General features: G+C 45.7%; 1 protein-coding gene across 4 annotated transcripts in view; it reads left to right on the top strand.

The window, feature by feature from the left end:
- INPP5A (inositol polyphosphate-5-phosphatase A) overlaps positions 1-15,302 on the top strand; it is a 261,753-nt gene that overhangs the window by 221,261 nt on the left and 25,190 nt on the right. For all 4 annotated transcript variants that reach the window (XM_068951378.1, XM_068951379.1, XM_068951381.1 and 1 more), the window contains exon 12: positions 12,115-12,188. In XM_068951378.1, coding sequence (XP_068807479.1) covers positions 12,115-12,188 — 74 coding nt within the window. The remainder of the gene's footprint in view (positions 1-12,114; positions 12,189-15,302) is intronic.

Genomic DNA, 15,302 nt, shown 5'->3' with positions numbered 1-15,302 from the left:
CGTGCGGCAGACCTAGGCCTGGCCGAGGGTGCGTAACAGCGTTCCTGGCTGGAACGGTCTGAACCGCTAGACAAACCAACCCTTCGGAAAACCGTGCGTTCTGCAGAAACCATGCCTGCCCGAGGGGTTTGTGTGGGCTGGCAGGCTGGTCCGCGTTCCCGCTCTTTCTTCAGTCCTGCCCTTGGACCTCTGTCATGACACCCCAAGGAGAAGACGACGCGCGGTTCAGCTCCCGGCGTCTCGGCCTCTTGCAGAGCCCCGCTGCGTTGGGCCTAACCCCCCCTCCTCTCGGTTTTGCGGTATTTTCTCGCTGTTGGCAGCGAGTCGGGCCGTGTGGAGGCCGCCGCAAGGATCCGCGGGCCAGGAGGACGCCCGACCCCTTCTGCTTGCCCTCGCTGTCCGTAAGGTAACGTACGCCCAGGAGGTTAATCCCACGCGGGAACCTGAGACGTCGCTCTCGTTCCTTGAAGTCAGAAGAGCTTGGCGAGCCAGTCGCTTGAGGGAAGCGAAGATACCTGCCTCCTCCCAGCGTTTACCCGGGTCTGTCGCATCCGTTGTGGCGGCTGCCCCTGCTCACGCGGCGCGGGCCGCCCGTGCCGGGCGTTTGTGCTCACCGCAAGAAGTATCCGTCTAGGCGGTATATCTTCACAACAGTCCCTGTGAGATAACTGTATTTTTTAATTTACGAAGTGAAAAAATCTGGGAAGTAAATAACGATTGTCTTTTCACTGATGGTTTTTCTGTTTTGGGGGCATTTAGTGCTAAGTAATAACACTAATCCCAATTCCTATTTCTACAGGTAAATTTACCCCTTTGAGGGGCATTTTTTAAAGGAAGCGTTTGTCATTTTGCTTTTCATTTCAGTACGTTTTTTGAGGCTGAGCAAAGTCGTTCTGGTTGCTGCCATTCACCACATCCTAGCGGTGTTTCAGGCGACTGCTGGTTGACTCTACGTACGTGGGAATGGCGTGCACAGACGTCGGCAGGCTCGCGCTTAAGCCCCTTCCATTTCAAAATCAGCAGTCATTTCGTTCGTGCACCAAGAGGCAGGAAATCTTCCAGATCAACCATGGAAGAAAAAGATAAACGATATAATGAGCCATTGGAGATAATCTAATCTTCATGGTCTAGTTAAACACACAGCACCATGATCACTAAAAACAAACTACCTATCTAAAAGGATAAATGTCTCTGTGCCGAATTCAACCCAAAAAATCCATCGCATCCTTCATCAACCGCCGGTCTTGTACCAGCCTGACAGAAATTTAATTCAAGCTGGCTCCTGAAAATAATTATTGTATTTTAAGAGTAGTAATCATTGGTCGGGACATGATTGAATGTGTCCATGCCTATTGACTTTTTCTATGATTTATAGCTTTGTTTAGTCGATATTCCCATCAAAATTGTATAATTAATTATAAGTGGGGCTGTCAGGTCTGCAGGATGGAGTGCCCTGATGAGTATTTGGGAAGATTAAATTTTCCTTAGCTGTACCAATGCAAGGCTTGGGAATTTTCACAGCACTATGGCTGTTGGATAAAGATGTTTTCTGTGTGTTTAGCAACTGCTTTAGCTCAAAATCCATTGATTTTTCTGAGGATTTTTTTTTGTCAGTGCGGTGTCTCTTCAGTAACGGTGGAATGTGTACAGATGTGACAAGACCTGACAAATATTTATTATCAACAGCCTGCTTTATCATTGTCCGTGCACAGTTATTTCTTCTTTTTTACATTGTAATCAACAAAAAGAATCCTAAGATACAGATAGAAATGGATATTTTTTTATGAAAAACGTGATCCAGATAGAAACCATCAGTCCAACAGAGATTCATTCTGAAGCGCATACAGTATTCTGTCAGGTCAAATCTTTTTACAAACTTCAGCAATTATCTATATTTTTTCCCTCAAGGTGCAATGACCATTTTTTTTATTTCAGAAGAAGAATAGCCAGCTTTATTCGCGTGTGTAGCAAGAGCAAAAGAGAAGCTCTGTTTTCCGGCTGAGGCAGCAGTGCAGAACGGCCGTAGCATGTAATTACGTATGGTCTCGCTTGCACGTCAAGGTTACACCACGTCAGGTGAACCGGGCCGCCACGCTGCTAGGTGCAGGAGCGCTGCAGCGCCGAGGTGCCGTGGGGACGGGTGGTGCGGAGAGGCAGTAAGGAAGGGGGCAGAAGCGGGGCAGCCCGTGGGGTTTCGGCTCAGCGTTGCACGGCGCCCGGGCCGCCCCGAGCTGCCGCTCTTCCTCGCCTCGGCTGCCGCGCTGCGCTTGCCGGCTTTCGGGTTGTAAACGTTAGCGCCGCAGTGTTTTCAGGAGAGTGGCGATGAGCAGGGAGTTCCTGAATGAATCCACGTTTTTACAGGGGTTTTTTCAAATTCTGTAATATTTTATGATAAATCAGGCTGTAACTGCTTCAAAATATCTTGTTTATTGGAAGTCCCTTTAATTTCAAAATGCTCAGAAGAAAAGCAAGTCAGGGATAGTTGTTTAATGGAAAAACCACAATCGTGTCATTGATTTATACAAAAGAACTGTGAGTGAAATGCTGTTTCTTCCATAGTTAAATAAATATATAGTAAGAATGTAAAAACGCTGTAACAACTGCAGGAGAATGATTAAGTCATTAAGAATCATTTTATAATCCGTAACCGCAGTCAGAAATGAGAAACGGTTCATCCGTTCGTATATTTCACACGAAGCGTGTTAAAGAACGAGCCCGCGTGGAAGCTGCTGGATTGTCCGTAGCAGCTCCACCGCCGCTCTCTAGTGAAAGCAGCCGAGTAGTTAGTTATCTGGAGAGCGGGGCCCGGCGTCGCTTTCGCTGCACTGATGGTCTGTTTCGTCCGTGGACCCTTGTGGAGACGGGGGCTGTTTTCCTGGCTGTCACCCCCGGGCCCTGCCGCCCGCAGGTGGGAGCGCTGACACCCAGGGCCCCGGTAGCTCCTCGCTGCTCAGGTAGTTCAAAAGAAACTGTTGTCATCGGCGTTCGTTGGTTTTAAAACAGATTTGCAGTAATTATGCAGGAAAGCCCAGTGATCTGCAGCCCGTGCGCACCACGAGGTGAAAGTGGTTCGGTGTTCTTGCTTTCGTTGTTATTCTTTCATTCAAAAAAACAAAAAACGAAAGCAACGAGCTTCACGTTGCTGTCAGATGTCAAACGTCCTGCAGCAATCCTCATATTGCAAAGAACAAGCCGTACGTTTCTGCAGCCGTTTGTTCGGTTTCTATCTATGTTGTGGACAGCGAAATAAGTCTTCATTCGGTTCCCTTTCTCCTGGATGCCTGTTTAGCTTTGACTAATGTGAAATGAGAAGAAAATTAGAATGTGTTATCAAAATGAATTGAGTTATAAAGGTCTCCTTCTCCCTATGCCAAGTAATGATTTAAAGTAATCTGTTATTATGCTAATTAACCTAGAGGTGTTATTAAAAACAATTCCGGTAAATGTACGTTTAAATGATCACTGGTTTACTTCTGATTATTTACTTATTTTAATTGTCCCAGGAAATCCTGAAAGGATATGGGGATTGAGGAGAAAGGCTTAATCCATGAGGGACCTTTATTAAGCTCTTGGTGAGAATATGTGCGCTCGTGGAGGTTAAGGATCTGGCATCACTGAAAATGTATTAATCAACAGACAAGATATAGCACAATGCACTCTTCCCAATGGCCTTGGCTCTGACCCTTTTAAAGATAATGGGAATACTGTCCACTAAGAACTAGATTAGGACGATCAAGTGCATTTCATCAGGGTTTGACTTGAACCGTGATCCCAGAGGTGAAAAGGCAGAGGTTTATCCACTGAGCCACCCAGCCCCTGTCCAGATAGAATCTCGAATATGATGTATAAGGGCAAATTAAGATAGAGGAAGGAAATTGATTGCTTAGGATCATCGTTACCTAGGACCGGGCATGAGGAAATCCTATGCACCCAGAAAGTGCCTCTTTTATTTAAGGTGGTCACCCGAGATACCTGATTTTCATCAAGTACAGAGAGGAAAATGGCTTCGTGCTCTCCTCCTCTACCCAAAAGCAGTGTTCCTGGGCTTGGAATTGTGTTGGCTTTAGTTAGTTGTTAGTTGGCATGACACTGGATAGACTGTAAAATGAGCAATGACGGAGACAGGAAATATTATCAATAAATTCTTCTCCCTAGAAACATAAAGCCAGATTGCAGTCAGAAGTCACCACAGATGCGCTGGGTTAGCAGGTTCCTGGCAGCTTGGTGTTCCACGTGCGTTAGTTGTTGTCTTGTAGAGCTGCCTTTGCCCACATCACAAAGTTACAAACACTATTTCATGCCCTTTTGTCCCTCTGTCCTGTTCCTCACAGCCGATTTAAGTTCTAAGCCTGGTTCAGTGCTATGCTGTATATATTTTTTAGCCGTTTGACCTTGTTTAAGTATAGTCCAAAGAGGAATTCATACATCTCTGCAGCGGAGCCTGTGGTCAGTGTGATCTGCTAACGCGCTTCAGCCTCAGGACACCCTTGGTAACCTTTGTGGCGTGCAAGGTGCTCTCCGGAGAGGCTGCACTCGCATCGGTGTCCTGGCCCTCGAGAGGTTCTGGATCTCGCAGCTGATGGCGGTGCACGCGCGAGAGCGCCCTGCCTCGGCTTCCTCCCCCGCCTTACCCGGCGCCTGTGGCAATCCAGATAAAGACAGGACGGAGCTTAATTTCCTGCCTGCTGCTGCGGCGCTCGCCTGGCGCCCGTCGTAACCGCGCAGCTGGATGCGTGCGCGCAGGTGAGCGCTCGCACACGCGGGCAAACAAACGCTAACTTGAACACGGACCGTAACACTGAGGGGCACTTTCCTACAGAAAGCGTGGCTAGAGAGGAGAGCGGGGTCCTCGGGTGCGAGGAGGCGGAGACCTGGCTCCTGGCCCCCGGTTTTCGGGCTGCTCCTGTGTTTTACGTTACGGACGTGTCATGGAGGTCCTGGATGACCTTCAGGATACCCGCCTGCGCGTGGGGGAGAGGGGGTGGCCGCCCGGACCCCCGCCTGGGGACAGTCGCCGGTGTTCAGGTGCCGCTGGCGTCCCCCCGCAAGGGTCTCTCACCATCCCGTTTGTCAGCCAGACCGGCCCCGTGGGCCTTGCTCAGGTGACGTTTTTCAAGCCACAAGGGGAGCCTTGCCCAAGTAAGGAGTACGGATCATTGTTTTTCTTCAGGAAAGGTCTGGTTCCATTGCTGTACAAGCAATGTGAAAAACGCGTTATTCATATTTCTACACTTTTGTCAAACCGCAGCCCGCAGGCGGACGATTAGACAGCACGGCGCGTCCTGCAACATGAATTTCCGAACGGTGCAAACTCCCGTTATGCTTCACAGTGACAGACATCTAAAGTTGACTGAACTAGTCCAGTGAGTCTGTCACATTTACAAGTGGGATATTCCTAGCGGAAACCTTTTATTTTTAAAGTTAGCGTCCGCTCCCGGCTGGGAAAGCCGTTTGGGGTGAGCTGTTGCGCACAGGTTAAAATACGTGCATGCAATACAGCGTAGTCTCATCTCCTTTAGCAGAGCCACAGCAGCACAGTTAAAGGCTCTGTTCTTGCAAGTGCTTTGGAAAGGCAGTTTTGCCCCGGGGCAGGGCTGCCGAGCTGGACTTCTGGGGGCATAAAGGCATTTTTGGCCCTTAGGGAACGGGAGAGGCACGTTCAGGCCTCGCCCCGCCGCAAGCTGGCGCTCGCCGGGAAGCCCTCGCTGCCTCCACGTGGCACTGACGCCCCGAGGGGGCGCGTCGCCTGGCGGAGCAGTCGTCCACGGTTTCCTTACTGGCTATTAATTACTTGAAAAGTACAACGAGGTTCTGAGGGAAATGGTTTAAAATAGCGGCAATGTCCCAGAACGCGCTGCGGGCTGTCTGCTGCGTGTTGCAGGCCGGTGGCGAGCTGCAGCAGGTGGTTGGACTTGGAGCTTTACCCACCCCAGCGCTTTCAGCCTGACGTCCAGGGACTTGCGCCTGAAGGGTCGGCGCAGGGCGGTTAGGACAAGCAAGTTCATATGCAGAATTCACCCATGTGAAATGGCTAAAAGGGCCACCACAACCTCCACTGGAAAGTGTAAGGGGTGCGTACGTTGGAGGTGTCTGAAAGCACTGTTTTATACAGTTTTGAGGTGTCTCACCAGGCCAGCAGACGTCGCGAGGCACGAGCACCGGTCGGGAAGAGGAGTATTCCTTCTCAGGAACTCCTAGAAACGCTCCCGTTCGGCCCTTACGCTCCATCACTAGTTGAAAGCCCGCTATTAAAACATCTGTCCGCCTAATTTTCTTCAGCCATTTCCGCTCTGGCCGCACCGTATCCCATTCTTGGTGCCTGTCAGTGCTTGGTTCCCAGCGTGCCAGAAGGCTGTCCATGAGCCATGGTTGGAGAAGGCACTTCACTCATTCAGAGGCAGAAGAGGGAGCTTGAGTGAGACAGAGCCCGTAGTAGTCTCTCGTAATCACAGAATCACAGAATCGTTTAGGTTGGCAGGGACCTCTGGAGATCATCTAGTCCAACCTCCCTGCTCCAGCAGGGTCACCTAGAGCATATTTCCCAGGATACTCTAGGATACTCCCAGGATACTCCCAGGATCACTCTAGGAATCAATAGGCTTTAGAATAAATTATTATTCTTTATAAACATTTTAAGCAACCTACATATTTTCCAAACAGAAATACTGTTTTTAACTGCATTTTCCAGGGCGGTTTTGTGGGGTAAAAGATAGAATGCTTATCTGAAAATGTTCATGTCCTTTAAACTGCTGGACGGTGGAAGGTGTCCCAGGAGATATAGGCATATTAGCAAAAAAAAAAAAAAAAAAAGAAAGAAAGAAGAAAGAACACCACAGTGTTTTTCTGGGGAAGCTCCCAGTCGAGCCAGAGGTTTTCTGAACTGGTACAGGTACGTGGAGTCTTCTGTGCCGACGATCTCGCGCTACCTGTGTTTAACTCCTCTAATGCTAAGAATACTGCATTTGGTGCAGTGCCACATATCTACATTTACATGGGGGTTGATGATTTGGCAACACTGCTATTTAGGATGAATTCTCAGAAATATGCAGAAATATCATAATATACAAAAGTAGTGTAAATGGTACATTTATATTGAATAATTTTTACTTTTTCCTATCAACTTGTTGATTTTAGAGAATGGCTGTGTGAGGGAAAGAAAATAAAAGATGCAGCAAAATCTTAGCTAGAGAAAACAGTAGCTTTAAAATAAGATCGGGAGCAGTTAGTTGTGTGTGACATTTTGGTAGAGAAGTGGGAGGGATCAGTGTTTCCACAGACCTTTATTTGAAGTCAGTAAACTGCTGAATCAGTTCCTGAATATTTTTTCTTTGACTGGAAAGCTGGATAAAATTACTGTATTTCCAAAGTCTTTTGAAAAAAACTGTGTACTATACAAGACGGGCAAAGGAGGCTACATTGACCAATGCCCACATATTTTAATTCTCTAAGGTCATTTCTCTATGCTCATCTCCTTTTTTGGTCTGAAACTTCATTTCCCTTTCACAGCTGTGAGTTCCCTGGTGGGTCCTGCAGATGGATTTGATAAATGCTGCTAATATCACCTTCTGATCTAACAATGCTCTGACTTTGGTCTGTAGGTCTTGATGAGTAATTGCCGTTGTTCTACTCCAATGACTGAATTAAGTTGCCCTGTTTTAAAGGGTTCATACCCCTGTGATTTTAGCCAAGGCAGCTCATTGCAGCATGCTGATGGACATTGACCTCTCCAGGGTGCCTCTTTGCTTTAAACTGAAGCGAGCAAAATTGCCTTGATTTCTACAGCTGTCTAAACTGTGTTATAATCCTTTGATTGCTGTCAAGGTAAATAACAGCCAAATTTAGCATTCCAGATAAATGTTATCTTTGGCCAAAACACGTACTGCCGACCGCATACAGCCCCAGCAGCTAGAGGGACCGCGGTCGGCAGCCCATGTTCAGCCCTGGGGCTGAGAAACCTCGCTGGAGTCCCCGCAGGAAAGAGCCACGTAGTACCGAAACCATCCATCCAACCCTACTCACATTCTTCTTACTCAGTGGCCTATGGGTGCTGGAATCATATATTTCTTTCTCCTTCACCCTTTTATGTAAATAAATGTTCCATGATAGTTTAGACGATTGAAAAGAGCTCTCTTCAGCAGCTTTTACAGGCAGCTGGAGAAACACCAATTTTAATAAGCACCTTAGGAGATGATGGGCAGTGCAGCTGGCCTAGGCAGCGACCCTAGGACATCCTTCAGTGCAAATGCTGTCATTCCTTAACTCTGTGCAAAGAACTTCATTGATAAGTAGCACGTTCCCACTCAGGGCCACAGGAACTTGACAACACAAACTGTTGGAAGCATTTGGCTCTAGAAGCTCCTTCAATGGAAACATGTAACTTCCTAGCACTAAATTTAACCTAGTTTTAAAAATAATATTCTGCTCTCTCTCATCGTGGCGGGTCAGCGGGCGCGCAGCGCGTGCGTTCTGATAGCCCTGCGTTCTGCGCGTTGTCCCCGTGCCTCGCTGCCGCAGATACCTTGCTCATACGCACGGCTGGCATTTTCCTTTGGAAGGTCAAACGTTCATGTTGGGATGGTCGCAGGACGTTGTAGGCCAAATACCTAGACGTAATACCAGCACCTCCATGAAGCTACAACAGATAAAACATAGGCCCTGCATCGTCCTTGCTGCCGTTTACCTGTAAATGCATTGGTGGAACTGAGTTTGGGGAAAAAAACCCTCTTCTGAGCTGCCTGTGACATATAGTTCTTGAATAAACTTTCAGCTACAGTATTTTAAAATCTCTATGCAATTGCTGGAATTACCCCAGTGCGTCATGTCACACCTTAAAGGTTTGGTTCTTGAGGATGATCGTATAAGGAGTAAATTACATGGAACAGTATATTGATTTTTAGGCTTTGAAATGAATTTCATTGTCATTTCCACGTCACTTAGAGTAAACAGACGTATTCATGATTACTGTTACAGCAATGACATTATTCACAATGCTGTTTAATCTACAGCATGTAAATAACTGAAAATTGGCATGAATAGAATATATTTAGGTTTTCCTTTTAAAATACAAAGGTATGTGCTTTAAAAATAAAGGCGTTAAACCCTGTCCTCCTAGGCGTTGAACGGATCTATATTAATTTGTATTCGTTAGCTCCAGCGCCAAGGAAATTCAGACACCCCTCTAACTGCCGTAAAGCAAATAGAGAGCACAAAATGAAATGGTACCCACCTCAGGTCCCACTGCTGCTCTTACTGAGTTGAGTCGAAGGACAGTGTATTGCAGCGTTTGCGGTTGATTATGGCAAGGCCCAGTGACCTCTTCAGCTTTTCACTAATAAGAAGTTTGCGTTTTGAGGCCTGAACAAGGACTCAAGCGCTTATAGCAAAAAGTAATACCGAAAAGGCAATAGTTAAAACAGGGTTTCCACTGAAAAATTGACTGGCGTTTTCTCAAAATACACAGTTCAAAATTTCATCATTTGTCACCCTTATCATTTCACTGTCTGCGATGGTGTCAGGTAAATAAAGAAAAGCTCTTGGAGAGGTTCCCACTGCCCAGGCGAAACACGTGAAGAAGTTGTCAGTTCCACGCGTAACGGTGAGCGAGATGTCTGTTTGCATAGTTTGTGGGCACCTTTGAACAGAAGGTTACAGATACTGCAACAAGAAGGCAAATAGGAATTTTCTCTGTCACTCAGTATCTAGGAAAAAAATGTTTCATATAGTAGAAAGAATATAGCAAGAAATCAAAGTCTCTGCAAATAATCCGCTCAAGTCAATATATTTAGCTGTTTTTCTTATGAGGATGAATTGCTAATGCAATTAGCATTCCCTAAATGTTTCTTTCAGGCACCTAGTTGGGCTTTTGCATTCAACTGGGTTGTCATGAGTTTCTGGCTTTGTCATTGCAGGTGCAAAGATACCCCTCTACCTGGGAAAACTTGGGGGATTCACAGACACTCCAGCACACAATGCAGTCTTGTTTGTATTAATCTGTCACCTCTGTCACCAGTATCAACAGCTCATCTGCGTAGCACAGGACACAGCTAAACAATCAACTCGAGCAAATAAAAATACCAGAAAACGTCGTTGAATGATAATGAAGAATGTAACCTGCGAGTCCGAGTACTTAGTCCTCTGAACCCCAGCCTCCATTTAGTTTGCAAATATCATAGCAAGAGCAATCTGAGTGCATAAAACTTTGAAACGTTGAGTTAGCGTGAGAGGACAATGCGTCTATTTAACATCTCCAGCCCCTGGAATTCTCATGAGCGATTCCTACCATTGTGTTCTATGAAGCATTGTTCTTCTGTTCAGGCCCTGCGGTTTTCACACGTCAGAAATAACCCTCTTTTTCTGACGCTTCCACTTTCCTAGAGTGATCTTTTTACTTGGCCTGAGTAGAAAAAAAGTTATATTAAAGGATATTTATTTCAAGAAAAAAAAAAAATCCTGGGAGTAGTGGGTTTTTTTCCTATGCTAGGTTCTTCTTGAGCAAATAGTACCTTTTATGGTGGGGATATTTGGAAAAAGATGGTGGCATTTGTTTTCATAGCTAGTGCATATGTATATGTAAAGTCTGTACATCTGTCTGTACATCCTTAAATGTAGAATCACAGCCGGAAAACACAAGCTTAATGAGTCATTTTTTCCTGAAGTGTGTGTCATGAAGCCATTGAGATTTCTTCCGTAAGAAAAATGGCTGGACTGACCCTACGGTTGTTTAAGATTGAGCCCCGTATTGTTCGATCAATATCGTAAGTTTCCACACAGACATTTATAAATGTTTATGCAGAAGTCTTATATTAAACATGTGAAGATTCGATCAGATGTGAAGAGAGGCGCGAAGTCTCTGCAGCTGTGCGCGGTCGTGTCCCGCGTTTGGTACGAGTCGGGCGCACCCGGAGAGGGGCTGCCGCCCGAGGCGCCCGCGCGGGTGGAGGCGGCGGCGGCCGGGCCGGAGGGAGGCTGGGGGGGCCCTGGAGAGGCAGCTGGTCACCAGGGCAGGTGGTTCAGGTAGCTGCTTCTCGCACAGATAATTAATGTGTACAAGTAGCTGCTAATTGCACGTTTCAGGAGTGATTTATGAGGTGGCAGAGGGGAAAGAGGGACACCGTCTAATTTCTCTGGGAACCGCTGCCGTTCATACAACGGTATCAGCACAGCTGTGGGATGGGACATGATTAATGAACAGCGGGTGACCGCGCTGCCATCGTACGGGACACTGTTTTGGTGACATGCTTGTCAAAACAGAAAGTGGCACTTAGGAGGACGGTCAGTAACCGCGCAGATGAGGAGCTTTCTTTCGCTCGCTAACTCGCTTGGGCGTCACTTTGCACCAACCGTGCTTCTGAAATAAGGTCGCTCGGGTCCGGCAGCGTGGTTACTGCCTTAGCACGGACTGTTGTCACTGAAGACTACAGCTATTTATATCCTCTTTGGAGGTCTAGGGGAAAACAAATCTGGCAAGGACTGATATTCGTACAGGACATTAATTCCAGATTACGAACATCGCTGTTAAATATCTGCTTCTAGAAGTGTATCTTGGCTGCATGCAGCCTGCGAGCGCATTTTACGTATTGTCACGTATCCCTTTTTCTGCTATCTGACCTGCACCACCCAAAATAGGTGTACGAAAATACCGCTTGTCTTTGCTTTGGAAGAATGATTTGCACATCCCTGTGTTTATTGTACCTTCTTATCTGGGCTAAAGATAATATAAAGTAGTATGATACTTTTGCTGACTTTTTTGTGGGCTGATCAGCGTATCAGTTTGCTGTACTTCTGGTTTATCTTTGAAAAGATTGCTAATAAAATTTGAAAAACTTTAGCCATCCTGAAATAGTAAGTGTACATATAGGTCACTGGCGTAAAGAGCCACTGTTACCTGTTTCACTGAGATGAAAAGTCATGCTTTTAACACTTTTCTCAAGGAACTGTTGATTCATCAGAATAGTATGGAGTGTTTCGCACTATGTTCTAATATCCTTAAATGCGGGATATGCCTCAAGCTGTGTAATCAGAGCCTTTGTTTATTTCGATTTTAATAATTTAGCATTTTTAGATTACTTCAGTTCAACATTAAAGAGTGAATACCTTTATTTTTATTTTTTATAGCTTTTAGAATTTGACAGAGAGCTGTCAGTCTTTAAAGACAGATTGTATGAACTGGACATCTCCTTTCCTCCCAGGTAAGATTCATGTCTAATCTGTTTATTTAATTAGCTCGCTAAGTCGTTATCCTTACTAGCACTGCAGGTAAAATCTGGGTGTTCGTATACATATTGTGGAAATGATCGTGATCTTCATTCCCTTCATAAATGTTTGCGGTCCTCCCGGATCCCCCGAGCTGCTCCCTGAACAGTGACAGCACAGTCCGCATGCTGCTAGTGCCCATCGTTGGGTTGCAGGCGATCCTGTATTTTATAGTTGCTTTTAGAGTAGACCTGACATTTTTGTGCACTAAGAGATGTAGAGCTACTTCTGTGCACTAAACCCTGTTAAAATACTTCATTGCAACCCCAGTCTTTGCCTCAAGCTGTTGAAAACTGCCTAGCAAGTGACGCTCACGAGAAAGAGACTTGGAGGAGTGGAAGTGCAGAGTCTAATGCCGTTGCTCAAGGTGGATCCAAGAGAAATGTCAAGAAAGAGGACAAGAACATCGGTTCTGCTTTTTGGCTTTAGTAAACATGTTATATAATTAGTGTTGGAATAATTTGGCTTTTGTATATGATTTTAATCTGATATAGCCCCTCAACTGAATTTTAGCCCCGAATAGACAGATACTGTTACCAAACGAAGCCAAGATTTTTGTAGATGGCTGTCTATTCAGCCGAAATCTAAGGAGGATGTGACACATTTTTAAATATGAGTGTCCACCTTCCAAGAAGGAAGAAGTCACATCTCATAGTTGCTTTGAAGGAAAGGAATACTGTATTCACAGGGAAAACTAGTGTAAAGTTACAAGAAGCCACAGATGAGAGACTACTTTTTATATACTTTATATATCTCTATAAATCTACATAGATATATATAGATATCTGTTACATCAGATGCAATATTCTTAAATATTGGTATTTTGTCCTTCAGGAACAAAAAGAAAAGTATGATGTTTTGGCATACCCTGGGAAAAAATTTGGAAAGCTTGCCTTTTTGTTATCATAATCTCGTTATTTCTCACGAGCCAGCTGCGATACTGATTATATTGATCCCTTGGGACAAAGGAAGTATGCGTGAAGAGGTTACCGCTGCTCTAAATTGTTCTTATTGATTGAGTATGATAACAGAAGAGCAGCAGTGTGTACATCTCTGAGCGTATTTCATTAGTTAGGTACCTGGTCAGGGGGAAAGGAAGTGAGGGGGAACAGACATGAATTTTTTTGTCAGAAATACTCTGCCACTGGATTTCACCAAGTTTGATGTTTCTTTGAAAGTAAAATTAATTCCCTTAATTTTCGGTGAAAACTGTCCATCTAAAATCCGTTTCTCTGATGACGTGTGATAAAACACATGTTCTCAGAACAGATAAGTGAATGTACGACTCAAACTGCAGCTACCACCCTCAGTTGTAGTGCATCCAGCTGAAGCTCCTGGCTTCCAAAAGCAAACAGTATGGCACGTCTTGTGTGTCAGTAGTGTGGGCAAGGCTGGGCGCACCGCTTACTTTTAAAGCTCTCTATTACTTTGTGCATGTTTTTGCTACTTCTTGTCCTGTTTTTTTGCTAATTTATGGCTTTGCCAACCTTAACCATATGCGCTTAGATTTTCTGCTTAAGAGTGAAAATTCCTGGAAAATATCAACCAAAACAGTGCATCAATTCGCAAGCAAACTGCAAGTCCAAGCAAACCTTGCAGCCAGGTTTGGCAAAAATACATTGTTCCATCGTTCCAATCTGCAGATTCTTCAGACCTGTCCTGGCAACATGGTTTGGCATCCTTCTGCTCTAGAGCAAAGATTTGAAATTTGGTATGAGTAGTCTTTGGGTCTAAGTTTGTACTTTTGCCCTATCTGTGAAATGATGAGAACTTTTGGCCAGGTTCTAAACCTTGAAAAATTTATTTTCACAAATACATGCAAATCTCCGTTGAGCTTCGTCTTATTATTTTAGTGGCTAAGTTTCTTGCAGCTAGAATGGACACAATCCAGAATTTTCCTTGCGCCTATTAAGGGCCAAGCCCTGTGAGGCTGTGGGCAAGTAAAATGAGCCTTCTTCTCCTATACTTTCAGCTGGAGAAAGCAGTTGAGGGGAACCTCCATGAATGAAGTGCAGACAGAGCAAAAGCCAGAACTGCATGGAAAGTAGTAACAGTAGTAGTACTGGGAAAATAAACCAGGAAGGAAAGCAGGATTAGAGTGCTTGCAACCATATGAGGAAGGACACTTCTCGGTACTTCTTATTTGTGTGTTTATTTGAAGAACTGGTGTTGGCTGAGCAAGCAGACTGCTGCAGAAGGCGGCTGGGGATTGGAATAAGAAAACTGGGAACTACTGGAGAGAAAGTGGTTGCAAAAGGTGAATAGGATTTAGAAGCTGTCAGCAGATAGGCGAAGTGGAAGAAGAAGAACAGGTCTCATGAAGACCTGGGAACAGAGGAACTGTGCCTGAGTGGACAAAGAGCCGTACAGGCGAGTCGATGGACACTAAGGTCCCATGATAGGGACCTGGGGAGAAAGGTGGGGCATTGGTAGGAACTGAAAACGGTATAGGGAGGAGTCAGCTGGTAACCGCGCAGGGGAAAGGCATAGCTGGGAGTCAGCAAAATGAAGCCTGAGACCCAGGCTGGGTCTCCAAGTAAGGAGACCAAGACTTGCAGAAGAAGCCAGAAGAGGAACGCTTTCGCAAGGTAACTGATGAGAGAATAGGACAGCGAGGCAGGGCTGGAGAAGAGGAAGGGCTGGTCAAGGGTGATTTGGAGTGCCGGGGGAGAGTGGTGAAAAGCTGTAGGAAGAGTGAGATGGCCTTGGAGTGCGACAAGGAACGGGTCCCACCGTCCCCTGGTTGAAGCAGGTAACTGGGAAGATTTGGTGTGTTCCTGTCTAGCACTGATCCACGAAGAGGGTGACAAACTGCTGCTGTCAGCTCCTGTTAGCTCCTCTGGTAGGCATTGGGGGCTGATCTAAAGGTACCAGCCTGGGCCATGGCCGCTGCGGATATGTGCCACCGGATGGCATTTCGGCAGAGTTTCAGCTTGGTTTTCTTTAATCTAGACTATTAGGGGAAAAGGCTCGTGAAAATTATGATCACAAATCCTAAGGGGTTTGCTCTGGGGACAAACCAAAAAAAAAAAAGTGTGTGTAGACGGCCT

This window comes from Struthio camelus, chromosome 7 (assembly GCF_040807025.1).
Source record: "Struthio camelus isolate bStrCam1 chromosome 7, bStrCam1.hap1, whole genome shotgun sequence".
In the NCBI taxonomy this organism is placed as follows: domain Eukaryota; kingdom Metazoa; phylum Chordata; class Aves; order Struthioniformes; family Struthionidae; genus Struthio; species Struthio camelus.
Note: the sequence above shows the minus strand (reverse complement) of the source record. Positions and strands in the feature narration are given on the sequence as shown.